At 38.4% G+C, this 18,984-nt stretch overlaps 1 protein-coding gene across 2 annotated transcripts in view; it reads right to left on the bottom strand.

Moving 5' to 3' along the window:
• The window catches only part of PPP2R2A (protein phosphatase 2 regulatory subunit Balpha), a 79,426-nt gene extending 66,008 nt beyond the window's left edge, over positions 1-13,418 (bottom strand). For both annotated transcript variants that reach the window (XM_006736757.2, XM_006736756.3), the window contains exons 1-2: positions 13,100-13,418; positions 11,166-11,240 (exon numbers count right to left, since the gene is read on the bottom strand). Coding sequence is in view for 1 of the 2 variants with exons in the window: in XM_006736756.3 (XP_006736819.1) it covers positions 11,166-11,240; positions 13,100-13,106 (82 nt within the window). In the remaining variant the exon portion in view is untranslated. The remainder of the gene's footprint in view (positions 1-11,165; positions 11,241-13,099) is intronic.
• Between the last annotated feature and the right edge of the window lie 5,566 nt (positions 13,419-18,984).

The following is an 18,984-nucleotide window of genomic DNA, read 5'->3' as shown; positions in this document are numbered from 1 at the left end:
GAGCCGAAGGCAGTCGCTTAACCAACTGAGCCACCCAGGCGCCCTCATCAACCACAAATCTACTTTATCTTGATAGATTTCCCTCTTCTGGGTATTTCATATAAACAGAATCATATAATATGTGGTCTTTTGTGCCCAACTTCTTCAACTTAGAGTGTTTTCCAAGTTCATCCATGTTGCAGCATGTAACATCATTTCATTCCTTTCTATGGCTGCATAATATTCCATTGTACAGATACACCACCTTTTCTTATGCATCATCAATTAACAGAGATTTGGCCTGTTTCCACTTTTTGGCTATTATAAGTAATGTTGCTATAAACATTCATGTCTGATGGACACATGTTTCAATTCTCTAAAGTATATACCTAGGAAAAGAATTGTTGGGTTGTATGGTTAAATCTATATTTAACTTTTTAAGACTGCCAAACTGATCAAATGAAGGCATGAAACACACAGGATAGAGGGAAAAGAGAAAAAGGCTTGTTTACACACTACCACATTTACCTGGAGAGATCTCCAGTAATATTCATTAGTATATTCAACTCACAAGCATTTAAAACCACTGAAAGACATAGTTATGAAGTTAGAAAAACTTGAGATACATGTGATTCTTTCATTTAATTCCAAGAACAACCAAGTATTTGTACTACAGCACCATCTCAATACCAAAAAGCATGTCAACTCAGAAAAGGGAAAATAATTTATTACTCACATTCCAACATTACCTATAAATTTTTTACATAGGATTAGCCAAGGATCTCCCAGTAATGTGAACAGGTTAATACCACAAGCCAGAAAATGTTATAGAAAAAGCTTATTGTAATAAAATTGATGTTCTTAATATACCTAAATTGAAGGATATATACACCTACATCCCTCACATTCTCCACAGCACTCGGAACTCAACATATTCTTGTTGACTTGTGGATGAGTAACTGGCGCTCTACCCTTTCCCTATGAGAACCAGAGATTTAGATTTTTAATCAAATAGTATTTTTAAAAACTGAACCACAGAGAAGCAATGTGGAAGCCTAAAAGGCAAACAGAATAGTTTTACTAACTCATAATCTTAGGTTAACAGTGCTCAACTTTGAGTATCAGTGTCCTTGTGTACAAAATGATAATAATGTCTATCTCAAAGGCTACTGCAAGAAATACAACCGGGATCATTCCTTACTTACATTTTATTACAAAGAAATATGATGCAGTTGCCAAATTTTCCTAGTATGCTGAATATTTTGCTTAATTAATGAAATAACATACTGGCTGTCCTACTGTTAATATAAGGAGGTTTACGATAATGAAATGTGATTTACAAAATCCATGGGATTTTCTGTTTTTAAACCAGAAACTGCAAAACAAATGAGCTAAAACTCTGGCAAAAAATTTAGATTTTTGCTTAATCCTATCGTGGAAGAGCCTACAAAATAAAGTAATCCAGTTCTAGTTTTCAAACTGTTAATCTGGGGTAAAAAGATTTTTCACACAGCAGTACCAATCTGTATTCTTTAATATCTTCTGTCCAGGGCTCTCTCTGTCCACCTCCAATCATTTAAAGGAAGTACTTCTGCTGTTCCTTCCCACAGAACCGCAGCTATATATAAAAAGACTAGAAGCACACACTAGCTACAAGGTGGAAGCAACCTAAATGTCCATCAATGTATGAACGAATAAACAAAATGCGGTATATACATACAATGGAATATCATTCAGCCTTAAAAGGGGAAGAAATCTTGTCACATGCTACAACATGGATGAACCCTGAGGACATGAAGTAAGCCAGTCACAAAAAGGCAAATACCATTATGATTCAATTTGTGGGATGTATCTAAGGTAGTCAAATTCACAGAAACAGAAAGCAAAATGGTGGATACCAGGGGCGGAGAGAAGAATGGGGAACTGCTAAACAGGTCCAGTTTCAGTTTTGCAATATGAAAAAAATCTAGAGATAAGTTTCACAACAACGTGAAGTGTACGCTTACAAATGGTTAACATGGTACACTTTGTTACATGTTTTTAATAATAAAAATGCATTAAAAGATTTTTATTTTATAAGCTAAAAAATATTTTGCTTGAAGAACTGGTTCTGCTGCTAGAAAAAAATTAATTCTCCTTTTATATCAAGGGAGAAAAAAAGACTAGGAGCAATCCCTTCTCAACTACCAATTCCCATAACCATTTTTGCATGCTGCATCCCTAAAGAATTTGACAAGAATTATTTATTGCCTACAACAGCCTTTCTCTCTTGAAATAGAGCTTTCCCAATCTATCAGCCAGTAAGAATGTATTAAAGATTCCTCTTAGGCTATCTTAGAAACACATCTATTCCATACCCATAGGTCTCTTACCTTGTGATAAGCTGGAAAAGATAGAGACAGAGACAAAAAGGTTCTATTTCCACTTTGACACAAAGGAGACCTGACACTCTAGAATGTCAAGTTCTAAAAGTTAACATTTTTCCAGGTCTTTAGAAAATTTAAAAAATTTTCTCACCAATCCCTTTTATCTACTTTGGGTTCTCGCTTAATACAGGCTAACTGAAGAAATTTATATTCTTTCTGAATGAAATACAAAACAAGCAACTGGTTCAAAACCCAATATATTCCTCTAATATTTTTACCCATGGTTAAAGAGACAAGTTTTTAATTTAAAAAAAAAAAAGGCAATATTTTAAAGCTGGCAAGTCACAGAGAAGATTCATCCCTCTAATATCATAGCAAAAAAAATAAGTACTAAAAGGATTCCTAAGAAAACAAATAACCCTCTTAACAGTCTAAAAGCTATTATTTCCATATAAAATATCCTCGACTCTTCCAAATTTCAGTAGGCATATAACCATAGGCAAAACTTTAGGTTAAAGCAGAGGTTCTTAAGTAGGGTCATTGGTCCATGAACCCCCTTGAACTGTATAAAAGAGATCATTCAAAGAATTCAGAAGAGAAAATCTCAGTTGATACTGGAACATTCAGAGAGGAAATCAACCAAAAAAAAAAAAAAATTACAAAAGTACAACCTCTGGTAATAGTGGCTTATAGAACAGCATTCCATCATGATTTGTCAAGGATTCCACACATGACACGGGCAAAGACCTGGGTGACATTTTAATCAACTACTGCTAAAATTAACTAAACATATGTTATAAAAAAGAAGTTCTTTTTTAACAAACCCAGCATTTAAACATGGATTGGGAAATTGGTGCAGCTAGTTTTAAAAGGCCTACGTACTTTGACAAACGTTTTCTAAAGGGTAGAAAAACAGCCACAAAAAAACTGAAAATACTAAGCAATGAATGGTTGATACTGCATTCTTAGAATGGGAACTTCAGCAACTGTTTTAAAATAGAATTACGCTGTACTTTAAAGTAAAATTTAGGGGTGCCTGGCTGGCTCGGTGGGAAGAGCATGCGACTCTTGATCTTAGGGTTGTGAGTTTGAGCCCCCATTGGGTGTAGAGACTACTAAAAAATAAACTTAAAAAAAAAAAAAGTAAAACTTAAAACACTGTTCTCTCTCCCTCTCCTCCCTATGGTAATTAATAGAGTTGGGATGTAGAAAGTTACCATGTCAATTTTATGCCTTTCTTCCAAGAAAAACACACATCAAACTGCTACATGTTGGGCTCAAAGTAAAACAATGCCAAGGTCACCAACTCATTTCTAATAACCCGGCAGCAACCCAGAAATGGCACCATACCAGGCTCTGAGGAAGTCAGTAATCCTAATTAAGTATTAATGTTAACTGGACCTGAGCAGATAGTGGGAAAAGCCCTAAAAAACTTTTAAAGTATTTTGGCAAATATGTACTGGTATGTAATCTTTGCAAGGGAGGTAAGTTTAAAAATAGGTATTTTAAAATCCTAAAGGTATCCTTCCTTCACCAAGATCACCAGATGAAAGAGCTTAAGGCAGATCTAATTCGGTATCTAAAGAACAGCGAGGGAGTAGGCTGAAACAATATCAAGTCACAGGAAAGCTTTTATAGGAAAGCTTTAGACACTCATGCACAAAAGCCGCATACTGCTCTGATCACTTATCTTGTGGTCTGTGAGACTCTTTTAAAGCATTAATACAGTGAAACCTATTAACAGACTAAACCAACGGCTGTCAAGTATTTCTGGGATGGCAGGATTTCTTTACACTTAAAATCTGAGGACCCCAAAGGCCTTTCAAATTTTAAAATATTTATCAATTTAAAAATATTAATGAAAGGGCGCCTGGGTGGCTCAGTCGGTTAAGCGTCTGCCTTCGGCTCAGGTCATGATCCCGGAGTCCTGGGATCGAGTCCCGCATCGGGCTCCCTGCTCGGCGGGGAGTCTGCTTCTCCCTCTGCCTCTCCCCCCTCTCATGCTCTCTCTCTCTCTCATTCTCTCTCTCAAATAAATAAAAAATCTTTAAAAAAAAAATATTAATGATAAAACCTACACATTAACAAAAAAAGATGAAAAATGACTTTATTTTCCCACAAAAAATTAGCGAAAAGAATCGCACCGTTTTACACTGCTGCAAATCTCTTTAACGTGTGGCTTAATAGAAGACGCCTAGATTCTCTTGACTGCGACTGTATTCAACACACTACACTGTGTTGTGGTGGTAAGATATGCGAAGAAAACACCCTCAATTCAGGTATGTGGTTGAAAAGGGAGGAGTGTTTTAGTAAGCCTTTCATGTAGTTACGGATATCCCTTTGACACTACACCAAAACTGGACAAGTGGTCGTTTCTTATGAGTCGTCTGTTACATTAAAATCCAATGCTGTACCTTGCACTTTTACTTATGCATTTTTTAACATCACAGGCATTGGACAGTTGTAAAACACTGACTCAGAGTCATCCAAAATTCAGAGCTTCCAAATGTTGACACATTTCATTACATCAAAAAATTGCAATCATTAATATTACTGGTCTCATCTGAAAAATCTTTACGTATTGGGAAGTTATCCAACTCAGGATGGCATATACATGTTTTCCAAAATTCTCACTTTTGCTTGAAAGCTCAAATTTTATCATGGGCAATAAGTACTGTCCACTGAGGCAACAAATTCACTGCTAATTTGAGAAAATGTCTGCCAAATATCCAAGTCTAAATAACCATCATTTATTCGTCAGTAGTTCTTTCTAACAAAGTAATGTTCCATGAAAGGAGCAGCTAACTAGATGAGCTTAAAACCCAAATAAGTGCACCAATGCTTTTCCTCCAGACAGCATGTTCTCTGGTCTGTAGCAGAAGTGCTTTGGTGTGCCTCTCATTTTGTCACTCAGAATGTTTAACAGACATATACTCAAGATCAAGATTTAATAAAGTTAGTTTTTACTGCTTCATCGAAAACATTCCTATGTAAAATTGGCATTTCCAAACTGCTGGTACACGGTGAAGATTTTCATGACTACTGGGACCATCTGGTGCCAAGGCCTGGATTCACTCTAAGACACTAGCAGCTTTACCCATATTACTTTTGTACCACTGCTGCAAATGTCAACATTGTCAAAAAGGCAAATATATTATAATGCAAATAGTTTTGACTTCATAGACCTTTTGAAAGAGTTGAGGGGGTCACCAGACCACACTCTAAAATAGCTGTTTTGATAATGGTTATGGACCCTCTCTGACCAGAAAAATGTACGTATGTACAAATATACACAATACATTTTTTTATTTTTTTTGAGAGAGCGTGCACGCACGTGCACACACAGGGGTACAGAGAGAAGGAGGGAGAAGCAGACTCCTCACTGCGCAGGGAGCCCAATGCAGGCAGACTCTGGGATCATGACCTAAGCCACAGGCAGACGCCCAACTGACTGAGCCACCCAGGTGCCCCCAAACCATTAAATTTTGTGTGATATCCCAAAAATTGTTTTTCACAGTTTTATTTAGGGAATATTTAGACTCTACTACTTAATTTTTTTCCCCCAAGAACCAGTCCATAGGTCTAAATCCTACCAGAAATAAACAGAAAGCAAAGTGTTGACAGATGCCATGCATATGGATCCAAGTTTCATAAAAACAAGGCTTCATGTAATAAAATCATATCCTAAAATAATTTCCTATTAAAAAAACTAAGATTGTCAAATATGGAGAGAAGATATACTTGTATTAAAATATTATAAATCTAAAATTATTACTTAATAGTCAACAATATTAACTATTAAATAATGAAAATTTACAAAAAATAAAATTATCTTTTTTAACCAAAAATTACACACTTCAGATTATCCACATGTATTTGAATTTTTAATATTTAATATTTCCACAAGTAAAATTTAAGCAAATAACAGATTACCAGGTATTGCTACCACAAAAAAATCACTAGGAAAAATTCCTTACTGTTTCACTTTAAAATGATGACCTTGGTTTTCTAGTTTGTTAAATCCAGATTTTAAAAACAAAATCAGTAATTTTTCTACTACTATATACGAAGGACTGGGAAGGGATCAAGCGATGTATAAATGGGTTACACTGGCCATGGGTTGATGATGTTGGGTGATGGGGGTTCAATATATATATACTATTCCATACACTTCCCGTAATGTTCAAAATCTCCCATAACAAAGTGTTTTTTAAAAAGCGCAAATACAAAAAATAAATAAATAAATAAGTACAAATACAGAAAGAACCATGCAAATTAAAAATTGGGCAATTACTAGCTTCAGGACAAATGAAGGGATGCACAAGAAACACTGCAGTCTTGGTTCAGCAGTGAACATCTGCATGGTCATAACAATGTAAGCACTGACTTCTAATTTAACCATACCATGTGTATGGTTAAATTGGGGTATGGGGGTGATAAATTGGGGTATGGGGTGATAATATTGACAGCTTAATCTTCATCTACTAGAGAGGAAAGTCAATTGGAAATGTCCAAAATGGATGAGAAATAGAAGTTATCATTTTATTCACAAAAAATTAAGCAACAGGAAATACAGTTGGAAGAGTTCAATATAATCGCCTTTAGAAGGATTAGGGAGTGGATGAAGGTAGGGATTGCCAGTTTTCACTCTAAACCCTTTTTAGTACAGTACTGATTTAAAAACATATAGACACAGACACACACACACTTTTTTTGGGTGAAATTTAACAAATATAGAGAATCAAAAATCGAAAGAGAAATGTCCAGGATAATCGGTTAATCACTAAAACCACCACCCAGTCAAAACACTATCTCCATGAGCCCCGCCCCCCCCTCCTCAAGAACAACTCCCTTCCATTACAAGTAACCATCACATACTGGCTTTTATAGCAATTATTTTGTAGCTATTCTTCAGTTTTACCAGTTTAGTATGTGTCTCTAAGGCTATGGTTTAGTTTTGAATGTTTTTTAAACTTTGTATTAATGGAATCAAAAAATATGTATAAAACGTACATACCATCTCTTCACTTTGGCTGAGGAGAAATTCTTAATAAATTCCCCAGTTTTCTCATCCTCCCAACTCTTCCTTACTTGCCATAAACGTTCCAACAAAAACAGCTAAACCCTTAAAACACTCTATGTGCCAGGCTTCTGTTTTATGCATATTAACTCATTTAATCACCAAAACAACAGCGTAAGGAAGATTTTATTGTCATCTTCACTTCAGAGAGGAAAACAGGCACAAAGAAGTGAATTAATTTGCCCAAGATTACCCAGCTAGCAGAGGACTGAGTAGGATTCAAACTACGTAGCCTAGCACCAGTGTCTGTGCTACCTACTATCTCCTGAGCAAGTTGTCAATAAAGGAAATTTTGCAAGTATAGAATATGATAAAATGTTATTACCATTACCATGAAGATTAAAAGGAAAACTGCAGGATATGAGACTGTCTGATTTATAAGAGATTTTAATTTTAGTACCTCACCCTTCTCCCAGACAAGTAGCTATACCAAAGATAAACTACTTAAAAGTGCCTGAAGAGACCTGTGCATAATAGAATAAGTATCCCAGTAAGAGCCTACATCAGCCAAAGGTCAATCACAGTATTTGGTCAAACATCAAAATTCTTAGTTCTGCAATGCACTTAATAACAAATTCTGAGCCTTGATTAAGTCCAATAAAGACTTCTTTCTAAATTAAGGCCCCCAAAGAGCCCAGTATCTCACACAACTCAACTTACCAGTAGTAATAATGTTGGGCTGTTTCTTTTCTAAAACATCTTTGAGAAGTAACAAGATTAGAGTACAAGGAACAACAGAAATCATCTAATCCAGTCCTGTCATCTTAAGGCTAAGCTTACTGGAACCCAGAGAAGCACTTATTCCAAGTGACATACACTCGTTTGTCACCAGGATAAAAACCCAAGGTCTCCTACCTTCTTTCTATTACACAGCTGTAGAACATCAATCCAGTTATAAAGCCTGCCAAATAAATACATCCATGATTTCCAAAGTATATCGCAATCATCTTTTCAACAGATCTCTTTCCCCTTCAAAACCTCGTAACAGTAACATTCACATTCCTTCATTCAACAAATACTCAACACTTACTGTGTGCCAGGCATTGTTCTAAGCATAGTAGTTTGTATAGGATGTTCTGCATAGAGCACAAAGATGCATTAGTCCTGCACAGCGTTAACAGCAGAGGTTTAGGGTAAATTACAAATAAAAAGTGCTATAAAGAAAGATTTTTAAGATATTTCCAAAAAAGGAGGATAAATAAAAGAGTTACAGACATGACTTGAAGAATTTTAAACTGTGGGAGGAGTATAAGGCATTCTAAGGTGGGAACAGCAAAAAAAAAGACCCAAGAGTAAGACTGTACAAGACCTGTTTGAAGAACAGCATCCATTTAGCTGGATCATAAACCATATTAGCAGATGAACTTAGAGAATAGGGTGCATACTGGTGGAAGGTCTCACATTCTAGGCTGAAATATCTGGATGTAATTCATAATCCTAGGGAAGCAGTGACCACCGAAGATTTCTGAGGAACATAAAATTGGGACAGCATTTAAGATTAACTTAAAAGCAAAAGAGAGAAGAAGAAGCAGGGAATCGTTTAGGAAGTTACTGCAACCTGGATGAAAGATACTGAGATCCTGAACTAAGGTGAAATTGGTCATGGAAAGAAGACTAAAGCATTACAAAAGTAACAATGGTATGCCATGACAGCTAACTGCATGTAGGAGGGGAAAGAATTAATTTAGAGCTTTTGATGGGAAAGAACTTGCAATGCATCATTAACAGAAAACAGGCAAGCTAAAGATTTAGCTAGATGTAACCTGTTTAAAGAAAATGTATTAATCTTATTTGAGAAAAGCAAATCTTCCCTTAGTAACATAAACATAATAGACTATGACATGCAAACTACAGTATGCAAAAAAAACCCCCAAATTAAAGGAGTATAATTTGAAAATTAGGTGCTTTCTATACTTACTACACTAGCATAAACATAGGTACTAGATCTAAAATCATGTTTTTATTAAAATATACATACCAAGCCTCAGGATGTTAAGATGCTAGGAATGCACTGTATGTTAAGGTATGATCTAACAACCTCAAAAGAAAATTATTTAATCAATCAGTAGCAAAATGTAGCTACTAAGTATTAGCAGAAGACAACTACAACTGATCCCATCATACATACCACCAACTATCATTTGATTCAGTTAGGTAAGTCTAGAACCATCAATGTCTTCTAATTAAATAAAGCCCATGTGGTCTCTCTGCCTACTGTTTAACAAGTACACTATGAGCTCCTTCAGGGCTGGGTTTATGTTCCAGATACCTTGCAGCCCCAGTGCTCAACATTTATGAAGCCCCTCAACAGATCTTTGATATAAAAAATAAATGGAAATCAATCCAGGAATAGTTTTCAAGTATACAGCAGTCTCATCACGAATGATCCAATATTTGAGTGGCTACTATTCAACAGGTAATGGAATTACAAAATGAGTAACATATGAGTCCACCCTTGAACTTAGAAGATTTCTCTCAACAAGTCAACCACCACAAGCTTCACCAGAAAACCCTGATTTGCACTATTTGTGTGACCATCAGTGAGTCTCTTAACTAAGACTTCTGGTTTCTCATCTGAAAAACATGAGGATTCAATAGAAAAGAAATTTGATAGTGCTCTATGAAGTATCACAGGTACAGTGTATGCCAGTTGGCTCCCCAAAGAACACACCAAACTGATCAGACACTTCACTAAGAATGACACTGACAAGGCAAACCCAAGCTTTTGACTGGCTCAACACAAATCTATCATCCTACCATCGCCTGAAGAAATCCTCAAAACAAACAGTACTGCAGAGAGTAGGTCAGAAATAGGATCTTAATATGAGGACAATACAATCTAGAGAAGGAGGGGATTTATAAACTTTAGACAATTTTTTTGAAATTAAAAGTACATTTAATTCATTTGAGTTCTTTTGGAAAATTCCTACTATAATTCAGACAATACCATTAAAATTCAAACTTTACATAATATTTCTGAACAATGAAATGATACAACTACTTTATGGGAAATAATGCCTCCACCACCTAAGACCATCTTAAATGAGTGCAAAATTAATGTTTCAAAACTTAAAGTTTTTGAAGTACATTAATAACTTTGGGAGAAGAATTAGTGCTTCAACTGATCAAACTCAGCTTCTAACTGCGCAAGAATAAGCTCCCCAGAAGCCATGCTATATATCCATAGCATTGTTGTTTTCTTATCCACCTAAATTAATCTTTGTAAAGACAGTAACATCTATCATTTGAGCCAGCATTTCTTCACAGAATGTCAATCAACACCACACTCTGAGCAGGCAAGTTAAACACTAAAAATCTTACCTAAAAAATGAAAGTCATTCAAAAATGTTTCTGAGGTCAATGTTAATGCCTATTTTAACACAATTATCTAAAAATGATGAATGAACACAAAAATGCATCACCATTTATTTGTACATGAAATTTAGAGTCAGGAAACCTTTACGATATGAACCTTAGATTTTTCTTGTGACAGTTTTATATACATCATCATCTAATGCTCTTTTCACTTAATAGATAAAAAATAATGATACAAGGTATTAATAATAAAAGACTGAAGACTATTTTCCAGAAAAGTGACTTTTAAAACTGTTCCTCCATTGTTAGACAATAAACTCAGTATGCTCTTAAACTGTAACAGACCTAGCTGCAAGGAAATCCTTCAGTAATCAAGACTCTGAAGATTCCATATTCAAATTTTGCATTATTAAATGCTTTCTTACCTTCTGCTACATCATCATCTACTGCTCCTTTCACCTGAGAAAAACACCACTGAATATCGTTCCCTCCTCCAGCTCCTGGAAAAAGAAAACATACCAATTAAAACTGAGTTCTGTTCATGTTTACTCTCGTAAACACAGAGATGGTATCCACGGTTGGCATGATACTAATAGCCTAGTACTGCCCACACATACAACCACCAGCCCAGAGCACTAATTTGGAAGGTTAGTCTCCAATAGTTGGTACTACATTTAAAAAAAAGAGATTCCAGGTATTAAATATTTAAAGGCTATGTACTATCATTAACATTGCACATGTGTTCAAAACTTCCATTTTCCCTTCCCCTAAAATACAGTAAAAGCCTCACAGTCACGCAAGACCTACCAGAGAAAAGTAAATACCAAAAGTTAGACAGTTTTCCTTTAAGTTTACAAAAGCCTGCAGAAGGGTTAATAAGGATAAACTACCATAAAACATGGAACGAAGAGAAAACTTCAGGAACATTACTGCCTGGGTGAGGAGTAATGATTCATATGAACCCAATCACCAAAGCGCACACACAGCAAACACAACACTCACCACCCATTTCTTTGCATTTCATTACCAACAAATCACTGGCTCCAGACAGGAAAAGAAACCGAAATAAATGCCGGTGAAGAGACTGTCAGAAGAAGCTTGTTTTGCCTCCCTTCACCTTATCCCTCAGAATCCAAAGGACCTTGCAAACAATTTCACTAGTTTGTCATCATCTTGTACAAAACAATTTTAATTTCACCTAATTATTCAATAAAGCCAAAGAGCAACTTGTTTACAGCAAAACGTAAGTCAATCCAACACGTTAACTTTTCTAAAGGTTTAATTATTTAAAGGTTATTATCTTTTGGAAATATTGGAAAAAGCATGGAAAATTGGTTTAGTTCCTGAATGTTTCTATTTCACTTCCAAGCACTGTGGAGGAAATGTCCTGTGTATCTATGGAGGAAGATACTGAATCAAGATCTAGAATTGGTTCTATTAGTAGAACGAAGACATTCAGCAACATCAAAATGTATAAAAATCATCCTCAAAGCAATTACCTTTCTCTTCCTTCACCTTCATTCTTGCTAAATATTCCAAGCTGGTTTTCTCTATGCATCCTTCGCCACCCCCCCCCCCAAGCTTTTACCTAAATCTCTCTCCCTTTGGCTATTTATATCACTGAACTCCACAACTATTTTAACTAACTCCATGAAACCCTTTTGGGAAAAGGACATCTGCACAAAAACTAACATACAAAACCCAAAGTTTAAATTACATTTTTCATGCAACTTGGTGTATTAAAGGCCTTGCACTCTTTGGACAGGAAGGGTAAGAAACGAAAGGGAACTAGTTCAAGACAAAAAATTCAGGGGTATAGTCTCAAAAATACACGTACCCACAGTGGGGGGAAAAATACACATAGGTCCCCATTGTATTTTAACTTGTAAAGTACTCTTCCTTCTCAGTACAAAATACATTAATATAAACACCCAAGAAAGCTTGCAGCAAGGGAAAAAATAGGAATTATATGAAGGAAAAACCCTAAAAAAAGCCCCGGGGGCGAGGGAGAAAGCGGGGGGAGCGGAGGTTACACCGGGCTCCTAAGCAGTAGGGACAAAATCTGCACTCGCCCCCACCCCGCCCCACCCACGCCTTACCCCTCGGCTCGCCAGCCCATACCCCACCCCCACCCATGCCAAGGTTCCAGCCCTCATTTAAAAAGCCATTTCGGTATCACAGCGACCCCTCGCCTCAGCAGAACCCTCCCCACCCCCACCCCACCCCACTTGACCAATTCCCTGAAATCCAAGGGGCGCCCCGTGGCTCTACGAGAGGCACAGGCGGTCGCTAGGGGGTGATGGAGGGAGAAGGAAGGAAGCGGTGCCTTGTCAGTGGACGAGGGTGATTTCTCCTTTACCTGCCATGTTGCGCTGCAAATGGTGACCCTGCTGGGTTCCTCGGGGTCTCTGCTTCCTGAACTCACCCCCCTCACCTGGGGATGGGGGGGTAGAGAGGGCGGATGGCGGCGGATGGCACCTGTGGGGGGGAGAGGGCGGGGGTCGGGGGAGAAGGAAGGAGGGGCGGGCAGATCAGCCAGCAGGATGGTGGATTTCACTCTGGGGCTTCCCCGCTCTCGCTCTTTCTCCAGCAGCGGCGGCGGCAGCTACGACAACGACGGCGGCGGCAGCGGCAGGGGCAGGCGACTCCACTTTCAAAATGGCGCCGGCTGGCCTGGCCAGTGACGTCACCCGGAGGCGGAGCGGCCTGGCCGGGGCGGAGGGGCGGGGCGGGGCGGAGCGAGGACCGGGGCGGAGACCAGAGGGGGAGAGGCGGGGAGCGGCCAGCCCGGCTCCGGGCCCCCGCCCCTTCCTCCCCCGCCCCGCGCGCTGCGTCCCCGGCGGCCCGGCCTGCGCCGCGCCCTATGTTGCGCGCGGCTGGTCTGAGGTCTTACAATGCTCCCTGTGCTTTCCGTCCCCGGCCCAGTCCGCGGTCCTGTGCACATCACAGTGTCCCAAACCCTCGCGCCTGTGCCTGGACTCCGGGGCGGGCTCAGCCGTGCAGTTACCGTGCTCGCTCGCGGGGATTCGTGGGATCCGGTGTCTTGGAGCATACCGTGTTTCTACTTAAAATAGTGACTCTGGCCAATGAAATAAAGGACGGAGGGTGCCGACTTGGCGGCTCGGCTAAGGGGAAAGTTCGCGGGCCTGAGAAGGACGCAGCTGGCCTGGTTCCATGTGGGTGAATTAAATACCTTCTCATGGGCCCCGGGAACTGAGACGAGAGTCCTTGGCGACTGAAAGCAGTTGAGGGTTTTCTGAACAGAAAACTGAGTTTGCTCGTAGCAGACATGGCCGAAAAAAGTGGCCCAGGTCGGTCCAGCTGAAAGAGTGGAAGCGGTGGTTAAGGAAAGAGCTGGGCTCTGAAGCCAGGCTGACAAATGCTGACGCCATGCATGGGATGAGGGTAACAATCCTACCTCACAGGATTGTTTCAAAGATTAAATGACTTAATTGATGTACATGATAAATGTTTGCTGCCGTTATTATTAGATTGGTGTTGAAAGCATCTTCAACAGAGTTAAGAGGTATCAGGAAAAGGAAAACAAAACAGGAAACACCATCATCCAAGAGGGTTAGTGTATGTACTTCATTGAAAGACGCATCAATGATGCAGTCGCCATATACTGCTGGACACTTTACGTATCTCAATCCCCACAACACTCCTAGGAGACAGATACCCACATTTTGCATATGACAAATACCTGTAAAAATATCCAGAATTTGACCTTAAGGCTGAAAGGAGTGCTCAGATATTCAGAGACTAAGGGGAAGTTTACAATGATTTACATCTCCTCTCCATATCTCCACTTTCTACTTTGTTCTTGATTTCTACAACAGTTCAACTGTAAAACAAGTTTCAAAATGTCTCCACACAGAAAAACTGCACCATTGGATTATTATTCCTCCATTTCTATCTTAGTATTTCTCACTTAACCAATGAAGAAACCAAAACTAAAAATCCACCCTATATCTGTCATCTTCCAGCTACCAGTGCAAAACATTAATGCACTGTGTGCTGTATTTACTTCTATTTTGGTTGATTTCATAAATGTGTTCCTGTGCCTATGATTTTACCACTCGTTTTCCTTTTGATTTTCTGTGCCATTGTTTAATAATTCAATCCTGGACTCTCTAGTGAACCTTAGTCAGTACTGAGAGAGAGAATAAGCCATTAAACTAGAGGACTGGCACCCCTATACATAAGTCATTTTCCTGTTTTATGCTTCAGTTTTTGCTAGGTGTAAGATTTGTATCTTCACGCTTACTGAAAAATGATTTGATCTACATGAATGATTCGTTCTTCTTAGAAGCCAATAAAGCTTGCCTAGAAACTGGGATAATTATAACAGAAGTTCATATAGCACTCTGTGCTAGGTGCTGTTCTAAAGAACATTGTACGAACTCTCGAGGGTACTACATGCCTATGGGACAAGCTGAGATGGGTCTAATAATCAAGGATCGGTGACCCTAAGCAGTTATTTCAGCAGGCCACAAACTGCCTCCCTTTCTTCTGAATGGTCCTTAAGGAGAGAAGCCAGAATACCTAGTAGCCCAAAGATGGGGGTTACTCTTGTTGGTCTCTCCTTCCTTATCTTACATTCTCTCTTCCATCTTCTGTACTAGGGCCCTGTCCCTACCATTTCATGGAAACGTCTTCAGTCAAGGTCATTAACGATCTCCATGTAACCAAATCCAATTGTCACTTCTTTGGTTTTCTTTTTCTCGACTTCCCAACAGTATTTGAAACCACTCACCACCCCATGCTTTTTGAGACCCTTTTTTGCTTGTTATATGATTGGTTTACCCCCAATCTTTCTAGACACCCCTTTTAGTTTCCTTTGCTGGATCCTCCTCCCAGACCACCCTTTAAATATTAGGGAGATATGTCTCCCTGGCCTCCACCCTGCACGTGCTTCTCTATCCCAAGCAACCTCATTTAGTATTTACAGATGTAAATACCATGTATATACCAGTCACTGCCAAATCTAGATCTCCAGCCGTCCTCACCCTGGAACTGCAGACACATACCCCTACCTGCCTGCTTGACATTTCTACAGATGTCCAGTAAGCATATCAAACAAGCACTACCAGAACATAAGTCTTGATCCCATGTCTGCTCCATACCTTGGCTGATGCTGGTTTTTCCCTGAAATGTCATCATCCCCTCAAACCACCCCTGCCTCAACAGTCCCACATGCCCATCTCTCTCTCCTGCCTCAGCTAGTAAAACTCTTCCTGGTTCTTTAAAAACCAATTTGGATGTAACTGCCTTCAGAAAACTTTCTCTGATATTTTCCCTCATTCCCTATCTCCCTTAAGCTGGGTTGGGCGCACTTCTGAAATATTCTCATAAAATCTAATGTACTTCACTCTTACTAATCATGTTAAAATTATCTAAATCTGTGTCTGTTACTAGACAGAGTTCTTTGAGGAAGGAAGTCTGTCTTATTCATCTCCATATCACCAGCCACATAATTTGTTGGATTAAAGGATGAATGAATAAATCTCTCTGGCTTGGGGAGAAAACCACTGAAGTACTGTCTCCTTAGAGCTTACCCTATCATAAATGTTTTCACTTACCCTTCTTAACCCTGGAAAAAAAAGAGGCATTTTACAAATTATCTTGGTCATTCTGATCTACATCTATTAGGCATAGTTAGTTAAATATGTAAGTTGCTTAGAGATAGATTCATCCCAATTATTTCCAACTGCTCCTTTGTCTCAGAATACATATTATCCAAGAGAATCCCATAGGACATCATTCCTCATCCATATGATCCACGCCTTCATGCAAACATTTTTGTCATTAAGCCCCTAGCCAGAATTTCAACACTTGACCATGTGTAAGATGCATAAAATAATAGTTCCCCGCAGAACTGAGTTCAGCCTAGACACACCAAGAGGAAAACTCGAGCTTTTCCTGATGAGCTCCTGGAGAATCTACAAGTCCTGGAGGTGTTTTGCTTCCAATCTAAGCTAAGAGGTACTAAGGGCACCTACAATCTCACCAGCAGAATGGAGCTAATGGGACTCAACAGTGGGGTTTTGCAAGCCTACTTTTTAAAACATTTCATATAAGGAGGGGAGAATCACTTGAAAGTTGTTTGTTTTCTTGGAGTGAAGATGAATACAAACCTTCCTCCACACTAACTGAGAAGTGGCACTGTCTAGATGCTTCTCTCCTCTAGGCAGTTAGAATTAGGGGTATCTAAAAAAGACCATGAACTCAAGGGTAAAAGGAGAGGTCCTTGATTAGAAAATGATACAATTTAAAATTCTGGCAAACTCACTACAGCCATGCTTTCTAACATTGAACAAGTTCAAGGGCTTCATAAGGAAAATTATAAGCAGATGTCAGCTTCTTACATCCTTTCTTAATATCTACAAATTTAGCCTACAAGGCAGTTTTCCAAAGCCCCTCAGAGTCTAGACTATATTGACAATTCACACCACAATGTTCAAGGTATAGAACGCACTATCAAATCACTAAAATATCCTACACTAGCAGGTGTTTAAAAAAAAACAATAGTGAATCTACCAAGAGGATTATTATGTAGTCAAATGTTTGTAAAAACAGAGGAAATTGCTTATGCTTTAGGAACAGGATACAAAACACAAATACAATATGATCATAAGTATGTACAACAAACATACACAAAATACATGGAGCTGAAAAAGACAGGAAGGAAACGTACCAAAGTGTTCACAGAAATGTCTCTAGGCAATGGCACAATGGTAATTTTTTCTTCTTTGACATTTATGTTTCTCCCAATTGTCTATAATCAATGAATATCAAGGGAAAGAATAAACTTTAGCTTGGAAGTTCTTTAAAAGTCCATTCTAATGCTGGTATTAGAGCCTGATGATAAAATCTATGTTATAGATATTCCATATTAAAGTAAAAGTTGTAGTCCGTTATAACTGTATTCACAGATGTGATTTAAGCCATGGTTTTACCATAAAACAGAGAAATATTTTCTTTTGTTCTTTTAACAGTGTGCATATTTAAAGATGAAGAAAAGATTAGTAAATTCTTGCCATTACCTTGAATTTGTAAATTGTAACCAAAAATCTTATTTTATGCCTTCATTGGAGATACAGTCTATAGATATATAAGCTGAATATCTTTTCTTTTTTTTTAAAGATTTTATTTATTTGACAGAGAGACACAGCAAGAGAGGTTACACAAGCAGAGGGAGTGGGAGAGGGAGAAGCAGGCTTCCCCCTGAACAGGGAGCCCGATGCGGGGCTCGATCCCAGGACCCTGAGCCGAAGGCAGACGCTTAACAACTAAGCCACCCAGGCGCCCCTGAATATCTTTTCGATATAAAATGCAAACTTTGTGAAATTAAACGTTATCTCCGAAATTTATTTTCAGTATTGCTTATTAAATGATTATAAATACTCTGCAATGTGGACAAACTATTGTCCAGTTTATTTGTATACAAATATATACAAATGTATACAAATGTATACATGTATAAGTCTACTTCCATGCTGTAGATTTTTTAGGAGGCATTTGAGTTTAGCTATGACACTGGCATTTGTTTTATGCCTAAGTAAGAGAAACATGTAGGCTCAAGGTTGGAAGGAACTTTAGGGACTAACTAGCTCAACTCTCATGATGGATGAACTCCCCATTCAACACGCCTTCCAGTGTTCATTCAGCCTTTGCTTAAAAACTTCCAACTAATCAAGAACTAAGATCTCTTCTGATTTTAGACAGCTATAATCACTAAATAATTCTTCCCTATATTTTATAGAAATGCACTTCATTGCAACTTCATTCTACAGATCCTGGCTTTCCCTTCTGGGACATCTTTAACATGAATATGAAGGTCATTGGAATATTAGACTATAACCACATCTCCCAAATTTTTCTCTTCTCCATAATCATCACCTCAGCTTCCTTAAAGCTTCCTTCCTTGATCCAGCTTTGATCTATGTATCAAGGCATTATCTCAGTCAATAACCTCTGCATATAGTCCAGTTTTTCCAAATGCCTCATATAATCACGCCCAGGGCTAAATACAACAATTCAGGCTCAACAATTACACATCTGTTACCTGCTCTCATCTGAAAACCATGTTTCCGTTAATGTAGTCAAGAGTCCCTTGGATTTGACAATCATGGATTGTGATCTGGACCCTTTTCCATGCTTCGCTGTCAACACACAGCTCCCTAATCTTCTTCCCTAATGGCTCATTTTTCAGATTGATACATAATCTCTGGACCATAGTAG

This window comes from Leptonychotes weddellii, chromosome 2, assembly GCF_054177405.1.
Source record: "Leptonychotes weddellii isolate Sample4059 chromosome 2, ASM5417740v2, whole genome shotgun sequence".
Lineage (NCBI taxonomy): Eukaryota > Metazoa > Chordata > Mammalia > Carnivora > Phocidae > Leptonychotes > Leptonychotes weddellii.
This window is presented reverse-complemented; position numbering and strand designations above follow the sequence as displayed.